The sequence below is a fragment of the Chlamydotis macqueenii genome, chromosome 5 (genome assembly GCF_036417535.1).
Source record: "Chlamydotis macqueenii isolate bChlMac1 chromosome 5, bChlMac1.mat, whole genome shotgun sequence".
Classification (NCBI taxonomy): domain Eukaryota; kingdom Metazoa; phylum Chordata; class Aves; order Otidiformes; family Otididae; genus Chlamydotis; species Chlamydotis macqueenii.
In genome coordinates, this window is record NC_141560.1 from 70,279,772 (window position 1) to 70,294,880 (window position 15,109).

Consider the following 15,109-nt stretch of genomic DNA (forward strand, 5'->3'; position numbering starts at 1 on the left):
TGTGGCTCTACACAGGTCATCATTACACTTTCCACTAGCAGAAGCAGTCCTTGACCATAAGCATGGAGGGGCTAGGTCCTTCTTGGGACCAAACAGCTAAGTACCAGGTACAAAACTGGTGAGAGTTCTAGGAAAGGAGCTGTTTTTTGAGCATGCTGAAAAAGAAGAAAAGTTTGCTAAAGAGGCCAGCGTAGGATGACAGAATTAGGTATGATTTAATTCCTTTTCTGGAAATAAGAACAGAGCCACAAATGTACTTTGTTGCCTAACCAATGTAGATGCCCACAGGTCCTTGGAATCACTGAGGAGTAAGCATTCAGATAAAAATTTATATATATATATAAAAGTCAGTAAAAGCAAGAGTACCCTGAATAGCCTTGCAATCTGGACCTGCTCCTCAGTTTTATTCAAAGCTGGTCGATATCGGAAAGTAAATCAGGCAGCACAGTCACCACTCAATTAAAATATATACATATATTGATGCATATAAATCATACATGCTATACAGGCTCTTTGGGCTGTATTCAAACCAGCTATTACAGGTAAAGCTGTAAGACAAGAGGCAACAGTTTTAGGCTGAAAGAGGGCAGATTTAGATTAGACATAAGGAAGAAATTCTTCACTGTGAGGACGGTGAGGCACTGGCACAGGTTGCCCAGAGAAGCTGTGGATACCCCATCCCTTGAAGTGTCCAAGGACAGGGTGGATGGGGCTTTGAGAGACCTGGTCTGGTGGAAGGTGTCCCCACCCAGGGCAGGGAGGTTTGGACAAGATGATCTTTAAAGGTCTTTTCCAACCTGAACTCTTCTATGACTCTATGAAGAATTTCCTTTCAAACTTTTTCCATAAGCAATGAGTTGGCACCTCCACCTGATTCAAGAGTTACTTCTCCCCAGTTTAAAGGCCCAGTTCATCACAGCTCTAAATGCTGAGTTTAAGAGCAGAAAAAATAAAGAATAATTGTTTGGAACAAGAAAAAAAAAAAAGTATCTTTAACCTACTTTCCCACCCATTTCTACTGAAATTATCTTTGCCCTGCTCCTGGGATTCTCTCCCAAAAGGCATGCACACTGTTGGTCTGTGCTGGCTCTTTGCAGCAGTTGTCTGGTGAAGAGGTTCCTTTGAGAGATGCCAGTCTCTATCCGTGCAGATATGCTTCAAGCCAGTGCTCCCCAGAGTCTTTCAGCGAACTACAAGAACAAAAAGTTAAAAAATCATTTATGGGGAGACAATATTCAACTTTGTGGGAAGCAAAAAATAGTTTAAATGTAAAAATAAGTAAATGGAAAAAAATTATTTGAAAACTGCATGGACATCTCATGGTGAAGTCTAACTACAGGGAATGAGTTGAGAGGATTTGAGAGAGGAAAAAAAAAATCTTTGAAATTTTGAAAATTTTTGAAAATTAAAAGTCACTTTAGAAAAATCTAAATAAATTCTAGGTTTGATCTCTCCATGGACGTTGATTTAAAATGGTTGCCTATGTCCCTCCCTTGCATGCTATTACAGTGCAAAACTGTCTTGTTAATTGATACTTACTGCAAAATATCTACAAAGGCTGTCAGCAAAGTCTTGCTTTTGTACTCAATGCCATGCTTATCACAGAGGGCTTTCACCAGAGGAGCTGCTTTCCAGTAGTTGTGTCGAGGCATTGTGGGGAAAAGGCTGCAAAATTGAATTTTTGTAAGATTTTGCTTGAACCCCTCTGTTCAAAATATTTCCCTGCCCTCCCCTAAAAGGAGAGCGAAGAGTCTCCTGAGATGGTTTAATGTGAGACCACATGGCCTTTCTCACTTCTAAGTGCCCCATATTATTCCCAGCGTTCTCCCCGTAACCATACTCACTGGTGCTCTATTTGGAAGTTCAAGTGCCCCGTGAACCAGTCATTGAACAGAGATTGGTCCACATTGCATGTTGCATGGAGCTGGGAGGAAAAAGGACCAAAGAAACATTATTTAGCTTTTCTTTTTCTAGAAGTGTGATAATTGAACCCTAGCAATCATTACCCACCCTTGTCTAGCGTAAAAAGCAATTTAGTGTCAAGGATCATAGCCATCATGGCCCTGAAGAATCTAACAAAGTCTAGGTTGAAATGGGTTATGGGGATATGGGTTAATTTAGCTCTTGGCTCAGAAAGAACAGCTTCTTTGCCGGCATGCGCACAACCCAACTGTGATTCTTTTAAGAGGTTCTCTTCACATCCCGGATGGAAAGAAAAGATGCCCCATAAAGAAACAAAAAATGGTCTTCTGTCTCCTCCAACTAGTAAAAGTGGAATCAGATGCAAAAGTATGAGGACAAAGATTTGTGTACAAGGGCTTCATCTCAACTAATTTAGACACCTTGAGTTTGAAGTCTGTGTCTGAGCTCATCACTTTAGAATTAATGGAGAAAAATAGACATTTTCATGGTGCCATTCATCTGACCTGATTTAGATGCCGATTTTAGAGTAAGATGAATCACGCTCTAGAAACGGCTCTTTCTCTCCAGCCAATGTAGCAGGTGTTCAGACGTAGACATCCAGATTGGTCAGATGAATGTCAGGCTGTGGTTTTGTTTTTTTTTTTTTAATATAAGCAAAAAAAATGCCTAGAACACCCACTATGTGGGATTACACTTCTGGAGACAATAGAAGCTGTATTTACACATTCATTTTTATGACACCCAAATTTTGTCAGATTTATCTTATCTGCAGAAACTGTGTAACATGTAGGGTAAAAAATAAAGGTATCTCATCACAATTCATTTCTCTTTAGTTGGCCTAAAATGGAGATTGACTGTTAGACCATCAGTACCTTTTCAAAATAGGAAGGGAAAAGTGTTGTGAAAAATATGTGGAAACCTTTCAGTGAAAAAACAGTGGTGGTTTTTTTTTTTTTCATCTAGATGTCTATTTAACAAATGGCAAGGATGAACCTCATTAACACAGCATTAAATCCAAGAGAATAACAATGTTGTCTTTGTGCTATAATCCAGAACTGCAGACTCACTCTTTCAGAAGAGGAGATTCTCACCTGAGTAGATGCCCAGTCTTTGTTCTTGTCATAATCAATGTCCATTGGAATGTGGTTCATCTGCGAGACCCAAATAAACCAGGTACTCTCCAAGAACCTGGGCAGATGAACACAGAAACATTTATCATGTCTCTAATCTCATCCAAATTTACCAATAAGACACTTTCCTTAGTCTCATCTTAACCAAAAGACAACTTTTACGTAATTCAGGATTTTCTATTCCATTTCTTTGCCTCCTAACTTTTGGAGTTTCTTTTGAGAACCACTCAGTTTGTCATTGCAGATGTCCCTCAGCATCCACCACCACCCTGAAGTTACGCTGTTTCTTCTTGGCTGACCATTTATTCCTGAGAAAAATATAGTGAGTATGACTAGTTTTCATTTATTTCCATTGAAGCTCAAAATTATTCACAAATATTGGTCGTGGGGACTCCATGTGCTGTGTTACCTGGACAGCCAGTAGTACGCCATGAAATTGTTAAATCCCATTAAGGGAATATACATGAGACAGACTCGGATGTTGAAAGACACAATCAGTAACAGATCCTGTAAAGAAAACAGCAACAACAAAAAAGATGAAAATAAGCCTTTGTGGGTGAACTCTCTGCTCCCTCCTCTCCCCTTTACTTGAACTGCAGCATAAAAAAGTGTTCTTTTTTATTGATCTCTTATTTATCCAGCTAAGCTCCACATCATCGTTCTGCCTCAAGTTGAGTGTATCCCTGAAGTATTCCCTTTACTGTCAGTAATTAAAGATCAGTAAACAGCCCCATAATTACACTCTGTCTGGGTCTGATAGTTTTCCGTTAACTTTTTTTCAGTTGCTAAGGGGCTAAAAAGCATCTCCTAAAAAATTTCTCCCTGGACCCGTTGACTGCATTGCTGCTGCAGCAAGCCCAGAATCAGCTTTTTCTGTCTTAAACTCCGCAACGACCCGAGGTGGAGGTTAATACAGCTACAGAGTGGTGATGTCTTTTGAAAGACTTCTAGACGTTGCAACTAGTGCTTACCAACCACTTTTTCCTCTTGATTGCAAAGTAGAATACAGAGAGCTGGAAGAAGGGTACAAGCGCAAGCGGGGCCAGTACTGAAGGTAAGACAGAAAACAGACATTCATAGTTTCACGGTATCATAAATCATAGAACAGTTTGTGTTGGAAGGGGCCTTCAAAGCTCATCTAGTCCAACCCCCCTGCAAGGAGCAGTCTTTGACTAGATCAGGTTCTTGAAGAACATTCTTCTGCAGGAATAAAGATTCTTCTTTCCAGTGGAAGAAAAATTGTCTTCCTTTTACACTAACTTGTGTGTGTCCACATAATCTCTTCCTTTTTTCATCCCACCACTTCTTTATTTTCTCCTATCCCTTTCTTTGTCACACTTAATTCACGCCTATCTAGTACCTAATATCACATCATCCTAACAGAGGCATGAGGCAATTCCTCCTCACCTGAACCTTCTTTAATGTGAAGGAAGCTTTCTGAAGCTGTGACTGCAATAGGGGTATCTTAAAAACCATTATTTTGAAGAGGAGATGTATTTGTTTTTTTTTTTTGAGGTGAAGTTCCTACAGCACGGGAAGGGAGGGGGGATACTCACAGATGAAATATTTATGCTGATAATTGTAAGGCATGAACTTCTTCTTCTTTTTCCCAAGCTGAAAAATGAAAGGACATTGTAATGGGCCAGTTGGAGACCTGAGACCCTTCATTAAGGTCTTTCTTATTCCTGTCTAATGAACACATCAAGAGCTACCTCTTAATCTCTCTAATCCAACCCCTTTTCTTGAAAAGCAGGTACTGAGGTTCCAAAGCGATGGAGAGAAGCAGATTTCACTGGAGCCTCTGTATCCAGATATCAACATTATCCCGATGTCAGAATGGAGCCATTTTTAGGAGAGTTACAAAACTGACAGCAGGATCCAAAAATGCCCCAAAATCACAAAAATGCTCACAAGTCATTTGGATTTTGTAGGGGAAGTTTCCAGTGATGGTAATGAAAGCCCAATCTAACCAATTCCAGGTATTCACCACAGAGTGCTGAGAAACGGGTGCTCAGGGAGGAACAGGTTATTAACAGGAAAACTGAGACAAGAAATTGGGTGGGTGACGAATGCAGGATGTGTTTGCTGTGGAAGCTACAGCTGAATTTCTGTATCCGATGAGACAGGATGCAGGCATCCCAGATTTCTGAGTAACAGAGCCAGAAATGACACAAACACTTGGATACTATCCTAAAATGACTGCAAGATCAAAGTAGTAAATACTCTGTGAAGACACCCGAGGTTTTTTTGTTGACTGTTTTGCCTTCGAGTACATGAAACAGCAAAGAGAATATTTACTAAAAGAACTACGTTATTTTCACTGTTTGCACAAAAGATTTCTTAACATCACCTGCAAATTTTGTTTTATGATTCTTCAAAGGATAAAATAATAATGAAGTAAAGCAAACTATTTCCAGGGCTTCCCTATTACTGAGGAAAAAAAAAAAGAACTGAAATAAAACAAATGAACTGGAAGAAATGAAACCACTGAAACCACTGCAGCCCATTTTGCCCATCTGTAATGCCTGACTCTTTTCCATTAAAAAGCAGGGGGATGTGAGAACTCATTTCCCGTATTTTCACTTCCATCAAACCCAATCTAGCACAGTCACCCCACTCTAGATGCTCATGCTAACACATAGCCACGAGAGATCTTTCCAAAGGCCACTGACAAAATCCTTCCCAGTTGCAGCGAGCAGTTTTCTATGAATAAGTGTTTTGTAGGAGGGAGGGAGGGTCTGTTCATAGTTTTTATTTTTATGAGAGCCATAAAAATCTGTGATTAGGAAATAATTTACTACCCTTGTGTTTTGTGCATAGTAGCTCTACTGGTCCTGAAGGATTGAGGTGCAAAACAGCTCCCACAGCCAAAAGGACCCAGATGGAACATCTGACTCAGTCTCTGCAGGATTACCAGGAACATCTAACACTAACACAAGTGGACTGACTCATTTTTTTTTGGATTGCCTTCAAGGTGCTTACCCTGCTCTTTTACCAACGCAGAGAACTTAAGCACTGATTTTAAGAGTTGACTTCTCAGGAGGTGGTGCCTAAGCATCACAACAACCAGTCAGTACATGAGACTCTCAGACCTTGGAACACTTTGGAAATCACCGTGTGTTTATGCAGAAAGGCACAACCTGGGTTGTGATTATACCTCACTCTATAGCTTTCTGTCTTTAAAATCTTTTATCCCCATGGCTCTTCGCTTCTCCAGACATCCTCACCCTCACCTCCACGGAGAGTGTCTTTCCCAGGCTGAACAGGAGAGGGTGCATGTTGAGGTCAGGGTCTTTGCGGAAGCAGTTGGGTTTGGCATGGTGCTGGTTGTGCAGGTGGTTCCACCAGCTGGCTGGTAACCCCTGCAGGAAAAGTTAAAGACCAGGGCTTCAAACTCAAAGGATATCAACAATTATATTACTATTGAAGTTGATGGTTGGACTTTATGATCTTGGAGGTCTCTTCCAACCTTAAGATTCTATGATTTCTCCACCTATTATTGACAGCTGCACTACGCTTCCCTCACAGGCGATACTGCCTGAATGTAGGGACACTCCTGCTCATTGCTTAGTCCAGGTTAGCCCCAGAGAACGTTCCCAGAATCAGGTAGTTACCTTCAGAACATTTATCACAACAATCTGCAGAAGTCGATTCCATTTAGGCTTCCTGAAGACAGAGCAGTGCCCCAGATCATGTTGGAACCAGCCCATCTGGATCTGGAAGACAAAAGGGGTCACTGAGGAAGCCGAATCACAGTGAGGTTGCATTTATTTGCCTCAGGAGTCTCTAACTTCATAGCATGAGTGCATCTTCCTTCTGGTTTGGGGAAGAAACACTACCAGCTCTCCTACATGCTCAGTGCTGAGAACTTCCTTCCAGGCTATGGTCTGCTGAAGCTGCTCAATGCCAGGTATTGATTTTATTGTAGCAGCTAAAGGGAAAGCAGCGAAGCATCATTACAATTAATTCGGCTGTTACAGCATAGAAGTCTTTTGTTCCTATACTAAATACATAATTTCCAAGTAACCAGCTAGAAAGGGTAAGAATTTCTAAATCCATGGCTTCGTTGCATTTCACATTCCCAAGGAAATACAAGAATGCTCTTTGAGGAATATTTGCCTTAGCTAATAGCAGGCAAGCAGAACAGATTATTTTAAAAAATTAGCTACTTAGCACTTGTTCCATGGATGTCTGAGCAAACTTAAGGTTTCACTGCTACTAAGGAAATCTTGCTTTCTTCTTCCCCTCACCCTCTGATTTCTCCCACCTGAAGGCCACCAAGTCCTGTTCCCTACACAAATTCTGACATATCCTGATTCCATTTACTAAACCAGCATAAAACTATTCAGGGCTAGCGAGTGTAATTGGCTTATAAAGGACCTAAGAAATACGAAAACCATCAGACAGTAAACAGAAGGAACATGGAGCCAGAAGCGCAGTTGAGACTGAAATATTCCTCCTTTTGCTGAGGTAAGTGATTGGATCAGCTCATCCCATCTTGTGAAACTGCCAGCTCCACAACACCCCAACAACCCTAGCGAGCAACTCGTCAGCAAAAACGAGATTGGCCAGAGGCAACAAAATCTTGTGATGTGGAACTTGTCTTCAGCCAGATAACAGGGTCTGAGAAGAGGCAGCAGAGCAATGACTGGGATATGAACATTTCATTAATCCTCTCCAGCTGGAAGAACCAAACATACCTGCAGCGTGGAACAGCCGTCAGCAGCTTACCTGAGCAATGGTGAAGAACGCCATGCCAACCAGGAAAGGCACTAAGGATATCCCAAAGTACCAGACCACGAGCCAGGATGCAGCATCCAGCACCAGGAGGTGGAGGAAAATCAGGAAGAAAAAGACGTAATTTGGCCTCAGAAGTCCCATCTTCTCGACAGTGTAGCGCAGCTCACGAAAATCTTCTAAAAGCAATTTCTGTGGGTGAAGTGAGTATTAATGCACTGTCTACTTTGAAAATGGAGCACAGCAGACCCAGAAATCCCAAAGCAGCCATGGAAGTCAGAGGAGATATTTTCTCAGAGGGGTCTCTGTGCAAAAATGAGCATGAGATCAACAAATCTGGGTTTTTTTTACTGGAAAATAAATTGCTGAGACATCACAGTGGGAAGAACTGAGCAGAATCTGGAGCTCTGGGGCTCATTCCTCCACACCCAGGTGTAGCTTTAGCAATTCTGGGACAGCACGTGTTTCCATGCCTGACTACTGCCAGCTGCCTCTCCAGCCCTATGGGGATGCTGCTCCAGAAATTATTTTCCTTCTCCTCCCATGTTGAACCCCAAGCCCTTCCCACAGCGGGATTCTGGAACACTCACTTCTTTATTGGGCTCGAAGCTGGGTTGATCTGGTGCCAGCTCCCCAATCAGCAGACATTTCAAGTATTTCGTCACCAGAGCCTTATCATTGTGAAAGGCAACGAAGGCATCCTGAGAAACACACAAAGGAAGGGTGTAAGAAAGGCTATGTGACTAAACACCAGACGCTGAGCCTCTACTTTTCCCAGATTTTTCATGTAATACACAATCCGATTTCCTTTGTCCAGACACTTTGGGATTTTTCTTCCTTTAGGTGCTCCCGTACTTCTTTGCCATCAACTGGAGCTTGGCCTAAGGAAGCTGGAGAAGTTTCAAGAAACTCGATTTCATAAAAGTACTTGGGTGAGGCTGGGAATAAAGATGAAAGCGTTTGATGAAGAACTCTCTGCGGAGGGAAATACGCTCTCTCATCTGCTTGTTTCAGCACAGTCCTTCCCTAGAAGGCTCCAGCCATCAGCCCTGCCCTATGGATGAGACCCAGGAGCAGGAAAACATGTTGATGAACGAGGTGTGCCTTTGCCATGCTCAGGATGATGTTTTTAAAACCCTGTCTTTATTAGGCTAGGCTCCATGCTGGAGCTCCGTAGGCAGCAGGGCTAACTGGGTATCCCTTGCAGTTCCCCATAAGCTTTCAGACTGGTGTTTTGGGGAACGGGGTAACACTAGGGACATAATGGTTCTTGGGCAGACCCATTTTGAAACACCAGTTTCAAAAGCAAATCTAAACTATGGAATAAAGGATGAAATTCCAGATAAACCAAAAAGCTTATGCCTTCAGTGAATTTTCCAGAAGAAAGGTAAAGAGGCTGACCGTACTGCTTGGTCTTCCAGAAAGAGCAGATAGGACAAAATTCTCAGTGTCTGAGCAGCCAGACACTTGTTGATTTTTAGCTCTGAAAATCAATGTGGGTGATCAGGACACACAATTGTGCGCTTGTCTGGTCAGGATTAAGTCCCTAGAAGAGGACAGAGGCCTTCCCCTGTGCAGTCTGTCATTCCTCTGGAGTCTCTTGTTTAGAGATGGTCCATCTCTGAGTTCTTCAGTCTAGGTGACCTTTTGGACAGATGAGCTTTCTGGTGGCCCTTTGTCACAGTGACAAATGAGTAACTCTGTCCAGACCCAGAGGACCAGGGAAATTTTTCCATTATGATTCTGTGCCCTGCATCTTACAGTTTTTTATACATTTTTGTGTAGCTCCCTCATGCCAGGAACTCTAAAACTGAGTCAAGCTGTATGAGCTACAATGTAGATCCTGAAACAGGAGCCAGAATCCTTCAAGCAGAATTTCCCATCCACAATATCAGCATCACAGATCCTTATCATGGAAATGCAAGCCTTTCACTCCTGCAACCTGGCCTTTCTCCTCCTGGCTCTTAAGCCCTGATTATAATCTCATGACAGAGTAACTTGAAGGACTATCATCTGCTATGTGCCTAACCTCCAACAGTGGACGTCAGTGTAATATCCTGCAATAAATATTGTCTATATTTGCAAAGTAACCCACAGTGAGGAAGAAAATTCTCACTATATGTAAAATTATGAGCTCTAGAGGAAGATACCTGATCTACTCGAAGATGTCCCTGCTCCTTGCAGGGGGGTTGGACTAGATGACCTTTGAAGGTCCCTTCCAACCCAAACCATTCTACGATTATGGCTCTAGAGTAGTCAAGAGTACTTGGAAAAAAATCCTGGATGCTGGCTTTAGGCAAAGTCATGCCCCAGATGATCTTTTGAGGCACCTTTCAGTCCTTCTTTTGTGTAAAAGTGCATCTTTCTCAGACTACATTAACATAGCAGCATTTTAAAAGGAAAAAGAATGATAAAGATTAGCAGAATAAAAATAGAGAGCAAGACAGAAGAATGTCGTTATGATGCAACATAAATCCACAGCGTGCCCACAATCTTGAGTACTGCAGGTAGTTCTGGTCCTCCTGTCTTCAAAGGGATGTGGTACAGCTATACGTGGCCAAAAAAAAAGTGAATAGAATTCTGGAACGGCTTTCATGCTAGAAGATTGCCTTGGAAAAGAGGTAACAAGTTAAAAAGTTTAAAAAACCCGTAAGTAGCATTGAGACAATGGTGGAGAATGTATTCACTCATTACAGCGCGGCACAAAACATCATCTGAAAGGGTCGTGTTGATTTCAAAGTAGCAGATTCATCTTTGAGTAAAAGCAAAGTTTCCATATTTCTGACTAGCCAGAAATTCCCTACCTACTTTCAGCAAATACTCTGTGAGATCCACTTAGAATTTATTATTTATGCCAACAAGCAACAAATTATTTTGGAGAAATCCTCTAAACCAAAGAATTTTGCAGGAATCCCTGGAAAATCTATTTTCAAATAGTGATTATTTGTAGAATATTTCCTCCCCTTCTGCAGCCAGATGTCATTCTGCTGCTTTCTCAGTCATTTTTCCCTGTATTTTATTTCTTTTTCCCCCCTCCTTTGAAACAACCTTTTTGCTCTCCTCTTCCACTTGCCTGGACAAAATAGTGTCACTTCATTGAGTTATCCCCTTCTTTTGCTTCACTGCCCCCACAATTACTTTATGTTTAGGTATTACCTCCTCCGTAGAAGGAAGAAGACAGCTTGCCTGATCACGCCTAGTGGTGAGATAACCCGTGTGGCTGTTGCTCAGCTTACAGCAGGGTGTAGTGAACCTAAACAGACCTTTACAATTTGCATAGCAGGTAACTCTGACCTTGATGTTAACCAGAAGGGCATTTTAACAGACAGCACGGAGGTGTCCACTGCATTGTCTGACCAAGCACGGTGCCATCTACCATGAGCACTCTCCACCGGAGTCCCACCATGTCATCCTGCCCTGACAATGGAACCACCTTCCTCCGCTGACCTCCTAGATCTTACCGTAGCATCTTGCCCAGCGTAGTGGCTAATAACTCGACTGCCTCCTGGATGGTGTTTGGAAAACCTGCTGACATCATAAACCTTCCTGTCAACCACCAGCCATTGCTCCTGACCTTGACCATGGCCATCATGGATTCTGATCTCTTCCCAAGTGAAAAGCTGTAGAAAGGCTGAAACAGGTCGCGTCTCCTTTTTGGTAGAGCCGGTCTGCAGAGCCATCCGTACTGGCAGATGCCCGGTCAGCACTGAGAGTCGCTAGCCTAAGCTTTGCAGCACTGTGTCCAGGCAGAGGGTGAACCATCTCACCTTGTTGGTCCTGCTCTGAGCCACTCCCTGCGCTTCTAGGGCTGGTTGACTCCCCTTGCCCAAACACACCCTTCCATAGCTCCCTCCTCTTCTGCGTTCACACCAGATGCTTTGACATGCCCTTGAATAAAAGCCCCACTCCTTCTTGACTTTTCTGAGTTGCCTTTGGAAGGTCTGATTACTCATGAGAGCTGTAGACCACTGAATACAAATATGCATAAATAGAAGAACTTAAGAAGATTATCTGTTATTCAGTTAAACAGGATGGCAAAATGACAGAAAAAAATATTACATGAGCACCTTCATAAAGGATTAGGAACTGGATAAGGCAAGCTGTTCACTTGCTTCCATACTGCTGAGTCAATACGGGGGTTCGCCAGAAGATAAATCTGAGGAAGGCTGCGGACAGCTCTTCTGTAGCAAATAGCCAGCGACCTTTTAGAAAACTGAAGCACTGTCAGCATCCTGTAATCCTTTAATTAACGTCAGGAAATCCTGCATTTGCTATACAGTGCAGCTTCATAATGTCATGCAGCACCAAAATGGAAAGCTGTAAAGGAGCTGGTGTGGAGAGCCAAAAGCTGCTGTTAAACTTTTGCTGAAATCTCTCATTCAACCATAAGTCCTGCCTTCAAGGCATGGAGCCAGCTTGTACGCTAGCATAGCGAAGGCAGCAGAACGCTCCAAGGTCTGCAGTCTCCGCACAAGGCATCTCTAACGGTCTCGTCACCACCCAACCTTCAGGTTGTCCTCGGTCTTTGAAATTTTCTGTGTTGACCCTGGCACACTGAATTCACGTGTTTTCCTTAACATAAAGCCTTGGTGAGCAAAGTACCACCAGAGCAGAGTAAAGAAAGAGGACATTAAGAAAACATTCTTTATCTCCAGTTAATTTAGCTTGTGCATTGACAATACTTTGCATACAGTTGTTTTTAGAGTTTCCTGTGTATGCTCCAGTCATTCAACCACCTCATCATTTAATTCATTCATTCAGAAGTCAACAACCGACGTTAAAAGAGTTCAAGGCTGAGAATAATAATAAAAAAAAACTTTTAACATCAAGTTGGTCTGTAGATTAGGAGTTTCTAAAACTATGTTTAACGGCAATGTTTACATAATTAACCTTACTTAAATATTAGTCTTGCAGAGCCAAAGTCTGAATATCGCTGATGTTCAGAGAAGATCTGCTACGCAATAAAGAGGTAAGAGTTCTCCGCTGCAATGAACAGCAAAGGGAAGGCAATGCCATGTTGCCTATGAAGTCAATTTTGCAGGTGATCCAGAAAAAACTAAGCCCACATATATGAAATATTGCCCCACTTCAGATTTAGAATTCTCTTAAGCTTGTATTTACTTTTTTTAATCCAAAATTACGTGCTTTTGGGGCTTTTGAGGAAGGAACAAGCAGGAGGCAGATACGATAGTCTGTCCTCATTAGGTTTCCATTCTATCCATTTATAAGGCAGTGAATAAGGAGTTTTCTGCCTTACTCCAAACTTTTTATTTCTATTTATAATTTTATTATGTTTATAACTATGAATATTGTCTACAACAGTGGCCAGTCCCTGTCTGAAACCTAACAAGTTCTAGGCCTCAACTATCTCTTGTGACAGTTTCACAGACGAGTCACATATTGCGATTCAAACAAAAGTTGGAAAAGTTTAAACCGTTCATTCACTTTTCTCCTTAACAATGCCACTACTGCAGTGAACTCGGCCAAACTACGTTCTTGACCAAGGTACCTCAGCAGGGTGAGGTGAAATTAAGGCTGCGATCCCCGTTTCCCAAGCAGATGGCATGCAGGAAGCCTAGGGAAGAGCTGATCAAAGCAGAGATGACCCGATAGGCCTCTGCACCAGGAGAAAGGTACCATTTAAATTAGACAGAATAACTTTATTTCGAAGAGTTTGTCCTTAAGGGACCCTGTAGTGGAGTTTATAGAATATTTGTGCTGTGAGTGATGAAGTTTCTCCGCTCACAATGATCTTGCTGAGCAAACTCTGTGCAAGCTGAGTCTGCAAATGCAGCAGTAAAGGTGAAGTCTTGGGTTTTTGGTCTTCCATGTGTTTCCCAGTGAACCAAGAGCAGCCCAAGACCAGTTGGATAGAGACAGCTGAAATCTCCCATAGCAGAGACACCTTAGAATCGTAGAATAGATTCTTCAGTTCTAAGATGTCTCTGCTATGGGAGGCACCTTGGACACCTTCAGGCCTGCCTGCAGTGGGCAATCTTTCTGGCTGACAGAGAACCACAAATTATGCAATTCTAATTCTTTAAAACTTATAGCATCTTGGAAATAATCAGTCAAGCCCAAAACAACCATTTAAAGTTCCTGACAAATGGCAATGGTTGAACCACCCAAGGTAAGCAAGAAATGCAACTATTGGTATCCATTAGAAGGCAGGGAGTTCCGAGTAATTTTGTTGTACAGGATGCCACCTATGGTTTTCTTGCCCACCTCTTCTAAGAAAACTAAATTTTGCATGGAGCCATTGAGAATACCTACCAAGTGAGGCTCTTGGGCCACACTGGATGAAGAACATCTACTTCATGAGCTCTACAGTCTCACCCAGAAGGAGAACGGGCAGATAGCTACGGGTTGTTCTATGTCTCCAGGGTTAGATGTCAACAGTACAAAGAGTTTGAGAAGCATGACCTTGGAGGTAAGCATCTACAATTACAGCTGCACTTACCGATGCAGGCAAACCCTCTCTCCCATGACTACGACGTCTCTTTCCAAACACAGCAAACAAACTGAAATTGTTAAAACTATTTTCTCTCTGGCACAAAACTTAATTAGGAATCTCTACTTCCAGGCAAGGCTACCATCTGAAACATCTCAATCTTTTTAAGACAGTAACATTTGCAGACTGCAAAATTTTGTTTTGGAGGAAAAAAATAATCCAGTAATTCTTTGCTTGATAAGAACATTAAAAGAAGCCACGTCAGTCAGGAGGAGAAAAGAACCAAGTTTTCCTTATTTTAGTGTATTTTGAATTAATGAGACATCACCCTAATTCTCAGATGGAGCTACTTTTCAGGACCATCACATACATTCAGAAATGGGAGGAGAAACCAAAAGCAAAACCAAGGGGTTTTTTTTTATAGGACACAATGGAGGCTCTTCTCTTCACTGCCTTGAGGGGTTACTTTAGTTTGCTCAGATATTCAAAGTCTTGATTAATTTTATTTCATTCCTTAATCCAGATATCAGTAGTAAGCTAACACACGGGCTTTTCTTTTCTCTGTGAAAGCAATCTTGATATCTTTCACAAAAGAAAAAAAAAAGCACCTGTGAAACGCAACCTTCTGTAAGAAGCACTGTGAGCCTTCTCGTCTAAAACTCCCCGCAGAACAACGAGTTACATCGAGACACTGAAGTTTTTGTACTTCTGTGGAAGTTACTACAACCCCCTACAGCACAGAAGATGCTGCAGTGCTGCACAATGAAGCGGTGAAACTTGACGTGATTTGCTATTGCAATTCCAACGTGGCCGTCTCACGCACACACCAGCTGTAATTACATGGTGACCATCTTTGTTAAAGCAACGT

General features: G+C 42.1%; 1 protein-coding gene across 1 annotated transcript; it reads right to left on the bottom strand.

Moving 5' to 3' along the window:
* Positions 1–645: 645 nt before the first annotated feature.
* On the bottom strand, positions 646–11,470 carry LOC104477798 (acyl-CoA (8-3)-desaturase). Its single transcript, XM_010117988.2, has 12 exons — positions 11,252–11,470; positions 8,381–8,491; positions 7,785–7,982; positions 6,668–6,769; positions 6,287–6,415; positions 4,610–4,667; positions 4,025–4,101; positions 3,463–3,560; positions 3,015–3,111; positions 1,845–1,924; positions 1,540–1,665; positions 646–1,190 (listed from the first exon to the last, which is right to left on the bottom strand). Exons 1-12 carry the CDS (start codon positions 11,468–11,470, stop codon positions 1,139–1,141), a joined length of 1,347 nt encoding a protein of 448 aa, XP_010116290.2. The 3' UTR covers positions 646–1,138.
* Positions 11,471–15,109: the final 3,639 nt, after the last annotated feature.

Bases quoted from the DNA above. Each gene is read 5' to 3' on its own strand.
- LOC104477798 (XM_010117988.2), bottom strand. From the start codon at position 11,470: ATGGCTCTGCAGACCGGCTCTACCAAAAAGGAGACGCGACCTGTTTCA. The intron at 3,112-3,462 runs GTAACACAGCAC...TCATCTGCCCAG, and splicing joins GCGTACTACTGGCTGTCCAG to GTTCTTGGAGAGTACCTGGT. The intron at 1,191-1,539 runs GTAAGTATCAAT...TTGTTCTTGTAG, and splicing joins GCCTTTGTAGATATTTTGCA to TTCGCTGAAAGACTCTGGGG.